Source organism: Trichophyton rubrum (assembly GCF_000151425.1).
Source record: "Trichophyton rubrum CBS 118892 genomic scaffold supercont2.8, whole genome shotgun sequence".
In the NCBI taxonomy this organism is placed as follows: domain Eukaryota; kingdom Fungi; phylum Ascomycota; class Eurotiomycetes; order Onygenales; family Arthrodermataceae; genus Trichophyton; species Trichophyton rubrum.
In genome coordinates, this window is record NW_003456421.1 from 1,186,972 (window position 1) to 1,197,006 (window position 10,035).

Genomic DNA, 10,035 nt, shown 5'->3' on the forward strand with positions numbered 1-10,035 from the left:
GCTTATGTAACATTCACGTGATCATACAGCTTAGGAAAAGAAACGCGAAAGTTGAGAAAGTCTCGAAAAGAAGGAAGACGTCAAGCATCAAACAGCTGTTTGTCCTTGCTCTCCGTGTCCTTGCCCCCCGGGATTTGGTTCTGTGCTACAGAGCGCTTTTGCACTATTAAAATAGCTACCATAATGTCTAAACCTCAGCTGAGGGCCGTAACCCTATCGAAACAACTTTTAATCCTCCCGCGAACAAGCTCGTGCCAATCTCGATTCACACTTCAGCAGTACAAATGCATCTCGACCGGACGGATGACACCCAAGATTGCGGATGCATCGATGTGGAATTCGGTAATACCCAAATTTCTACGGAGCGAAAGTCAAAAGGGACCGAAACAAGGCACAGATGCGGGAATCATGGAGCGACATCCATCAGTTTTCTACATCCTCATGTTCATATTAATAGGCTCCCAAGCAATCCATCTGCTTCAACTTCGGACCTCTCATGAGAATTTTCTGCGAAGTACGAACTCGAAGATACGCCAGCTAAGTGAGGTCATTGACAGGCTCAAAAACGGCGAGGATGTGGATGTGAGGAAGACCCTTGGTACGGGAAACAAAGCATCAGAGGATGAATGGGAAGAAGGTAGTTATACCTCCGTGATTTCTTCGTAATCGAATAGTCGGGACTGAAACAACGGTTTTGCTGACTTTTGGTCCCAGTACTAAGAGAGATCGAACAAGAGGAGTTGGAATGGAGGTCAAAACTTGATGCCATACAGTCCAATGAAAATCCTCAGCACTCCGATACCCAAAAAGACCAGGGCACACCGAAGCGCCCTCCACAGTTCTACTAAGCCCCGCCAACCCCTACCCCCCTGAATAGCTTCAAGTCTCCCTTCAAATTCTAAGGTCCTATCCATACTCGCCATAAACGGGAAGTGGGAAGCTCTTGCTTCTATGCTGATTTCTGCCGAGTCATGGAATAATCCTCGCTGCTCTCATCAACTCCAGAACATTAATCCACGTATCTCGTGGACTTTCGTCTTCCATGAAGCCAGTGGATCTTAACTTCTGGAGGTCGAGGTACCGGTCGAAATTTAGCTTGGTCAAACCCCAGTTCTCTGAGCCATCCATAGATGGGGAAGCAACATCCCAAGCCTTTAGACCGTACTCTTGTATCATACTCTTATATTCTGCCTCATGTGATTGAATATACTTGTCAGGCCCTGGTGACGACGTTTTGCTCTTCTCATTATCCACCGGCGGCTCTCCAATGAGCCCAAACCATTCGCAAAGAGGTGGCCACTTCATCTCCCATCTCCACGGCGTTTCCGAAGATGCTACATTGAACCCTTCTCCTTTGATCCATGGGCTAGGATGAAGAGACAAATGAATGGAGGCCTTTGCGATCATATCAGCTCCGGCATCACTTGCAAGGGCTTTCCAGGTTCCGAGGCTACCGGGAAACGGACATGCAGCACCTTTCCCGTTGATAAATCTATATAATGATAAGAACATGGCAATGGGGTAGACTGCATTATACGAGTTCATTCGTGGAACGAATCCTTTGTGATAGTGTTGTCAGCAACTTATATCTAACTAAGAGAAAATGGGGCTTTAGGAACGAGAAGTCAAATGGTTAACATACCTATAACTTCATCCGGCCGAGTTTCACACCACTTCCATGGCTTGTCTATTGAGTATTCGTGCATCCATTTTGTCCACACCGGGTAGTGAAGCCTATCAAGAAGTGACTTTCGCAATGGGGGCAACGACTCCGAAAGAGGAGCAGTGTGGTAAAATTCCTCGGTGAAGCACACCCCATATATAAAGGTGCCGTATTGAAGGTGAATAAACTCGAGGTTCGAAGCAAGGCTTTCGATCACCGTCACTGTTTTCTGGAGAGATTTGAGGCTTGGTACGAATGGTTCATCATCGTTATAATTAGATGGAGGGTCTTGTACTGGCAAGTCAACGAAAGATGTCAGCACACTAGGTACTACTGCAAGTATTGATCCTTATAAAAATATCACGCACTGAGATAATATAGATGTGTCACTGTGTGTATATCTGGCACTTCCTCCTGGAACTTTGCCATCAATGTCTGCTTCGGGTCATTATGGATATCAAAGCCAGATACAAGACGAAATGCTTGATCTTCACGACTCTGAGGCCAGGAGGAGACTTCCTCACTGTTCATCGGTTTCCGAGTCACTCCGGTAATGCGGCTCCAAGTGCCGGCTCGTGGATAGCTCTGCAGTAGCTGGTTGATCAACGACCAGCCTGATATGCCTGATGCGCCCAGAACCAGAGCATGTCGGGCATTTGGAGCAGCCATTTTAGATACAACTTCAGGGCTCGAAGACCACTTGCCTTGTGAGGATGATGTACAGTGACGTGATTAATTCTCTCTGCGCCCTGTCAAGCCTTTAAATGATCGATGAATTCAAGATCTAATCTCGCCTCGGCGAATACGAGCTTCCGCACGCACACACAAACATATGGAGATTGATAAAGCCGAGACATCTGTACGTTTCAATGTCTACGGTCTGTAACTAGATATCGCAATGATTGCAGTCGCAAATATACTGTCTGTCGTCATCAAGAATAGTACCAGCTGTACGTTGTAAATGCAAGGGAAGAAAGGAGATGCTCAGCCGCTGTCACCAACAGGGGACTGCATGTTGACGCTGCCAGTGGGCAGCCAAAGCGACGGGAAAGACAACTCGCTGCAGCACATCATCTAGCCATGTACTCCGTATGGAGCATTGAATAATTCCTTGATGGGCAAGCTAGAACGATGCCGGGGATAGCCACGAAAGTCGTGCTGGCTGGCTCAGTACACAAATGGCCTGCTGCGGGTGGCTGAGCCTTCGATATTAATTAAATCCAACTCTCCAGATTGCTGGGCGGCGTAGTTCGTTCGCTAGTTAATTCACCATCTCTGGCCTCAAGGCTGAACCTGAAGGGCTTGTGAGTAAACTGGGCCTTGAAGCGCTGTGTGAGAGTCGCCTTGCGGCCTGTTTGTTCTCTAACAATGGACCAGATATAGTTCCTGCTTCTTCCTCCACAGGCAACTGTGAGGAAGATAGATCCATAGCTAGTCACGATGCTGCACTTCAGTACGAACGTCTTTCGAAGGGCCATCAGTTCCGTTTGCTGTACTAGAATGTCAAGAAAGGAAGAGAAGCCTGAGGGAACACAGACAGTAAAAGACATGGCGCTGCTGGCTAGCATTGAAGATGGCACTTTTGCTACCCTTAGTGATACCCAGGCAGTTCAACTCTTTGGAGCTACGTTCTACTGGGAACTCGGCCGGCTGAAGCATGCAAAGCCCACGGTAGAGACTTCCGGGACAAAAACGCTAGGAAACCTCGATGACGACGGTCTTACACCGTCACAGCTCCTGTTTGGCGAAGACTCTGTGGAAGTCAACCGGACGCTCGTTGGAATGCTCGCCTTGAAATGGCTATGGTCTAACGACTACAATTCGTTCACCCGTCATCAAAACCAGGAGAGAAGACTCCAGCCTGAATCGTTTGAGAGATTGTATACCATTTTATCTGGGGGGCTTCCGCATCCATACGAGATATACGCTCTTCTCGTGGCGATTGTGGTCAACGACCTTGGAAAAGACGACAGCCTTCAGACCTCAGTGGCGGAGATCACGGGTCAGACGTACGATAACCATGATGAAGTCCTTTTAGCGGCTGCGAATGCTCAGATAATACCCTCCATCAATACCCTTCAGCCGGATCTGAGATCAGATCTGATGTTGGGACTCGAGGTTGGCTCAAGCTTTAATCTCGCACAGTTGGCTCAGGCTGAGAACGTTCCTGCGAGCCTTGAAAGCATATATGCAATGCGTGACAGAGAGAGGGCATTTTTCCTGAAATATATGGAAGTTCTTTTGGATATCGCAGGAGCTGCCGGCCACATAGACTCTCGAAGTGCAGGGGCGATGGTTCAGCCAGTATTTCGAAGCTACCTCGCAGTATACGATGCTCTAGTTGGAGCCATCAGTGGAATACTCTCTTTGAACCAGGCGTACGACCACGTTCTGACTTGCCGTGCAAGGATCCTCGAGGAGACTGGGTTTAGGAGATTATCTGCTCGCATACCGGAGGAACGAGCGTTACTACGGCTGTTGACAATGGGGCGAGTAGCAGATCTATCTTTGGCAGGCTGCTTTTCAGAAGCATTCGGCAATTTACCAGAAAACATAAGAAAGAACCTCGTGGGTGGGCTAGGCGCTGATGGCCTGAATATGAAGCCAGCGATCCTGCCGTACTACGCCCCTGGATTAATCGCCGAGGCACTGAGAAGCTGTGCTGGCAGTTCAGGAAATACAAAGGTGCATGTTGTGGGAGCGTTGATGCGGTTTCTTGCCCGGCTCTACGACGAAACCGCAATAAAAGCACCAGCACGCCCACAGGGAGAAACTCCAAATGTTATTGAGATTGACTTATCTTTTGCGCAGCCGGTGGTATCAGGTGAGAATTTTAGACTAGACCCAAGCGTGTTAGATGCAGTGCCAATTACGCGGCTACACCGGCATGAATGAACCAGAACTATCTTAACATTTGATCTCGCCGAGTACACCTCCAATTCTCATCATTCTGCTCTTTTGAAGGGCTGATGTATCAACGCCCTCTACGGAGGTTAGTCCTGATCTTGCCCTACCAGCGCCATGATAACTGCAGCTGATGCACGGTCCTCCTGAACGTTGTTCAGATGCGTTGCATGGTAAAAGGTCAAGAGGTTGAGACAAAATGGGCCACAGAGACGCCATGGCCTACCTGCATGGAAGTAGTTATTTGCAATACAGAGGAAAAGAAAAACTTCGTGAAATCGTGGTAAAACCCAATATCTCAACGGGGAAAAAGAAATATATGAAAAAAAAGGAAAAGAAAGAAAAGGAAATGGCAGAGAAGATAGGGAATAATGGGTCCATGGCACACAACTATGTTGATATCAAATCGAAGAAGGCGTAACGCCACTAACTGTCGTGATCCTTATGAGACGGTACTAGCTGGGATCGGCGAGCTTCTGCCATCAACCGATCCTTTTCACCAACGGCGTCCCAGTCAGGATCAGTACGGTTTGCATATGCAAGCTCAAGCCAATTCTCCCATGCTTGGGTCTGCGGAACCGCGCCGCTAACAATCACCCAATTGATCTCCTCCGTGGCGTGGATGGCATACCAGAGAGTCCGTGTGAAACTTGGCTGGGCGCCATCGCTGCCAATCTCATGGGCTGCCTTGACGTTGTCTGGGGTGACATCTTTCCAATCATAGCGAGACATATCCCATATCCAACTTTTAGGCATCAGCGATGATCCCCAGTACATGGCGTTCATGAGCATGTAAATTGCAGACACAACAGCCTGCATCGTCCATTCACAATTGCCGAGTAGCACGACGGCAAACATGATGAAGAACGTCCCGATACCCACTAGAACCCTTGCCCACTGCTCACTAAGGGAGTAGTTGCATTCCTCCGTACCAGTATAGAGCTCGCGAGCTAGCTCCTCGGTGCATCGCACGACAATAAAAGCTCCCTCGCGGGTCCGTATGATGATGTCTCCCCTTGGCACAACTGCAGATGACGGCCGCACGGCCAGATGAGGCTTCCAATAAAAAGCAAATCCGTTCAGCGTCGACACCATGGACATTAGGAAAATTGCAACTGCTGCCGTCCCATCCCTTATGACCAGGGCCCAAGCAAAGGCGCATGCGGTCATCAAGAAGGACGAGATGGTGATCAGGCTTAGAGGCGACCACTTATTTGGGGTAATCGCATATTTGTTTCCATGTTTATGCGGAGGTGGCACAGAGACGGGTCTTTTGGAGCGTAGGCCTTCAGGCATGATCAGCTTTTCCAGTTTGATGCTCTGTGATTTCTCGTACTTGGTTCTTTTCTCGGCCCAAGAGATCTCGTACACAACCACTTGGTACGGCTTCAAGTCAGCGATTGGATGAATGATATTGGGGAAGTAATTCAACTCATGAACCAGTGTCCCTGAATGCACGCCGCAAACAACTGCTGGAGGGCTTGGAAGCCGCACCGGGCGTGTTGCACGAAGCAGAGCCTGCGGTGCTGGTATCAAACGCGGCAGTAGAGACAACTTAGACGCAGTCAGCGGCTGGGCTTGATCAGCCACAGATGACTCCCCAAGCACGGCAAGAAGGCCGACGCCTTCCAGTCGCCATCCTGCAGTATCGAACCTCTCAGTCGGAAACCATCCAGGCATTGCGGTTGGCGCTGCCTGTCTGCCGTCCCGCGAAGACCCCTAGATGCCTATATGCCTCTCTTTGTGCTTCCTAGTTATCAGGACCCAGGTATTCAGGATCATTGATTACGCGATAGTCAACTAACCAGGTAAACATGTCCTTTACGGTTGGTATAATGTCTGGATCATCTCTGGCAAGACGTGTAAAAACAAAGCCCTCAAACTGTTATGGATGCGCTGATAGCAACAGAAATATTGATACGGATAATCAACCAATCGACGCTGATAACTATCGTTATTTCACATCTCAAAGACGACAGATGTTTACGTCAACTCCCAGCCTTTTTATCCCATCGCATTTGTTAGTTAGTTATGAAAAAAACAAAAAGGGGATAGATCTTCAGGAGTTCGTATTTTGCCGTTGATATAAATAGTTTGTGAAGCCAGGGAGCGAGGCATCTGAAATTTGATGCAAGCAAAAGGTTAGCCCCAGGGATATGGACCATGTCTTAAACAATTAACTATTGAAAGAATGGTCAGTATGCGTGAATTTAGTTATATGTATTTGCGGGCCAACAGTCCACATAACTAAGTAATCAGCTTACTCTTCGCTCTGTATAGGCTGGTCCTTGACTCCCTGATGACGAAGATCTCCTCGGTTGTCTCGCATTATCCCATCTAGACTACAATGCTCACGCTCAGGCCAGCCAGGCCTTTCACTCCCCTACGTGTGAGTTTTTCATTGACATGCTCGAAAACTGTCCTGCAATTGCCACCGACTGGGGAGGTAATGGATACAAAGCCTCACAACGGCGCCTACCCAGATTAGCCTAACACGCCTCGGAGTTTGCTACTTTAGTTAAATCAGTATGTCATAGGAGAATCCCTGGGGCTCTGGTCTGGTCACTTTTCAAGCCATGATAAGTCTCCCTATTGAGAGGTTGACAGAAACCCCTAGGTTTAGAACGATTATATCATTCATTACCTTTTGTCAAAGGGTGGTCAGTTATCTGCCTTGACGAGGTTCTGTAATTCTGGGTCTCTGGAATCTCCAAATTAATTTTCTGTAAACTAAAGCCTCAAGCAGGAGAACCCCATGACCGGATTGGCTGAGACCCATGACCGGATTGGCTGAGATCTAGGTTGCTCCGGGCTCAAGTATAGTCGAATACATAAATCGCGTATCATGCAGCCCATATCTACTTCTCCTAGGGTGAGGTGCAGCTTCCCCAGATACGGAGGGTCAGCATTTGATATTCCTCGAATGGTGTAGTCGTGCTTTCAATAAGGGGGCGGTAAGGCTTAAGACCCGCCGATGAATGTGGCCTAAGTACTCCGCATTTGGCCGAGAATCTCTTATAGCTGGGGAGCATGGAGGCTGACAACACAAAATCTAGTGTTCGAAGTATTAGACCATAGTTAGCGGTTGGCTTGCATTTTTTATGGAAAATCGGTGTGGCCGGAAATGCATCAGAAGACACTGGACACGCGTACGAATATTCCACTAGTTTCTCAAGCCGTGAAATAATCCTAGTCTCTCTCAACAGCAACACACATTGTCCAATATAAATTAAACACACTAATGTATCAAACGGTATTAAGGTCTTGAGCCTTAGAAGGCACTGTATCCAATATTTCTTACAAGATGGATACGAAAAGTAAGCCGAACAATTGCGTACGGAGAGTAAAACTGATTACTTCTAGTATAATAGGTCTGGTTGCATGTTTTTAACCGCATGGAGCCATCCCAAAATTCTTTGCTCTCTATAGCGCATTTCTTGTGGTACCCTCTCCGTTAACTGGGAATTTGAACCCCCCAGTTGCATGCATCAGATTTTGGCTACGTTGTTCTGGGAACAACATCCGCAAGTAGCCCCAGGTTGCATTCTGTAGTCGTTCGACAGACTGAGAGACCAGACTAACGAGGAAATAGACATTTGGCTCTGTGTCTGATAGGACTCTCAGCCTCCCCGGGAAGATTTCTGCCGCTTGGAGTGGAACTCCAGTAGGACTGTTGTGCCATCGTTGCTGTTGGGATGGGGATGAGGATGGTAGTCTTTGGATCAAAGTGTATAGGTCTGCAATGACAGGGTCATATATCTGGAGAAGATTGGTGTAGCTAGATATAATGATTGGAAAACTCAAGGGTTGACAACTTGGGCTAGTGTGACAGGGGAAGGCAATGGCCGGCTGGTTGTATGATTCGTAGTGCGATTGTCTACCTTGTGAAATATCACTGCGGAAATCAACCTCAGATCCACAGGTGCTGATGATTTGGACAAGTTCGTCAGTAGCACTGAGGATTTCAGCTAGTGTTGCATCACGGTTAGGAGGTATCGTGTTTATCGAAGATTGGATAGACGGGGAAGTAAAAAAAGCGAGTAGATCCCGATCTTGGTGTGAAGACGGTAAATTTGATAAAGTCGACGGTAGGATACTTCTGGGTAGCTTTCATTTGTGGAGCTATTCGGTATCGTGGCAGATAAATCAGGGTCAGGGCAGAAGGACAGTTGGGTTTGAATGTTTTGGAAGCCAATATCTCCAATCTGAAGAGTGTCTGTTATGTTTTGCTGGTTATTCGAGATACCGGTAGGCGGGTTATTCGTGACGATGTCCATGGCTAAACTCGGGTTTCCCTGATCCGGATAGTATCGAGAGGGAGGGGCACAATAATTACGCCCATTATTCGACGAAATTTTCTCAGAGAGTGAGTTGTGTAATGATGGTACTTTTGAGTTATCAGTACCTTAGTTATGCGTGACGTCGTTAGAATCCACTTACTATGGTTCTGTTGAGCTTCTTCTCCCCCACTATTCTGATAAGTATAATTGCCACCTAAGGGGTTATTAGCAAGCATGAAAGTTACGAGGAGAGATAGCGTACCTAGACTCAGTGATACTTCAGAGGAAGCTATATATGAGCTAGTATCATCGGATGGGGCAGTTTTGCTAGAAGAATTCGGCCGTCGTCTTCCTCTCAGCCGGCCGAGGGGCAAGGGTGCACTGTATACACAATCCAATCCGAGTCTTGCACATCGCTTGCATTCATTATCCTCTGAGGTCCTCATGCATTTGCTCTTTAGATTATGACATTTATCACAGGCATATCTCTTCCTAATTTTCATAGACGGCAAATATGCTGCAGCCATGTTGTTTGAGATAGATGTGAGACGCAATCTTGTGCCTCACAGAACAAGCACTCAAAATTTTGTGAAAATTGTAAGCCTCGATTGACCTGGGTATATTTCATGAGCCTGCAATATATCTCCGAGAATAATCAATGTTGTGAAGTTTGGGAAGGCTCAATACCAAACCCCAGGTATGTGCCCTGGACCCCTAGGTTACCTTAAGTGGTTTGTATTTGAGTTTCCAGACGGCTCCACCCAACACTCACGGAGAGTCAAATTCCTTTCAGATCGCCGTTGAGATGGGTAAGCATTCCAATTCTGTCAGTATTTGTGGGCCAACGAAGATACACGCGATGCCTCAGCCAATTTTTGCCATTAAATAATCGAATAGCAAAACCAGAACTAATGCTAAGGATGTCTCAGGTGAGAAGATGGTACTCTGCGTCAATATTATGCAGTTTCGCTATCGCCATTGGGTATTCAAAATATGCGGCGCAGCAATTGTGGGCTACGAATAAAGACAACCGAATGCCTTTCTTTTTATGCTTGATATTAGCCGCTAGGGTTGCTACAATATGCCATATTTGTCAATGGCGTGCATAGCTGATTGGTTCTAGTTTTAGATAACATAACATGCTACAAAAATGTACTGTTCGGTGGGTAGTACAATGCAGGGCGACAA

The 10,035-nt window shown here is 47.3% G+C and overlaps 5 protein-coding genes across 5 annotated transcripts; 3 read left to right on the top strand and 2 right to left on the bottom strand.

The window, feature by feature from the left end:
• Positions 1 to 183: 183 nt before the first annotated feature.
• On the top strand, positions 184 to 848 carry TERG_06977 (uncharacterized protein; the record flags this gene model as incomplete). Its single annotated transcript, XM_003232938.1, has 2 exons — positions 184 to 637; positions 715 to 848. The coding sequence occupies 2 exons, from the start codon at positions 184 to 186 to the stop codon at positions 846 to 848; spliced, it is 588 nt and encodes a 195-aa protein (XP_003232986.1).
• Positions 849 to 969: 121 nt separating this feature from the next.
• Positions 970 to 2,332, bottom strand: TERG_06978 (uncharacterized protein; the record flags this gene model as incomplete). The annotated part of the gene is made up of 3 exons (XM_003232939.1): positions 970 to 1,559; positions 1,643 to 1,957; positions 2,032 to 2,332. 3 exons carry the CDS (start codon positions 2,330 to 2,332, stop codon positions 970 to 972), a joined length of 1,206 nt encoding a protein of 401 aa, XP_003232987.1.
• Positions 2,333 to 2,945: 613 nt separating this feature from the next.
• TERG_06979 (uncharacterized protein) lies at positions 2,946 to 4,558 on the top strand (the record flags this gene model as incomplete). Its single annotated transcript, XM_003232940.2, has 2 exons — positions 2,946 to 2,967; positions 3,041 to 4,558. Exon 2 carries the CDS (start codon positions 3,104 to 3,106, stop codon positions 4,556 to 4,558), a length of 1,455 nt encoding a protein of 484 aa, XP_003232988.2. The 5' UTR covers positions 2,946 to 2,967; positions 3,041 to 3,103.
• Positions 4,559 to 4,993: 435 nt separating this feature from the next.
• Positions 4,994 to 6,247, bottom strand: TERG_06980 (uncharacterized protein; the record flags this gene model as incomplete). Its single annotated transcript, XM_003232941.1, has 1 exon — positions 4,994 to 6,247. The coding sequence occupies one exon, from the start codon at positions 6,245 to 6,247 to the stop codon at positions 4,994 to 4,996; it is 1,254 nt and encodes a 417-aa protein (XP_003232989.1).
• A 2,248-nt stretch (positions 6,248 to 8,495) lies between these two features.
• TERG_12492 (uncharacterized protein) lies at positions 8,496 to 8,819 on the top strand (the record flags this gene model as incomplete). Its single annotated transcript, XM_047751442.1, has 1 exon — positions 8,496 to 8,819. The coding sequence occupies one exon, from the start codon at positions 8,496 to 8,498 to the stop codon at positions 8,817 to 8,819; it is 324 nt and encodes a 107-aa protein (XP_047607099.1).
• Positions 8,820 to 10,035: the final 1,216 nt, after the last annotated feature.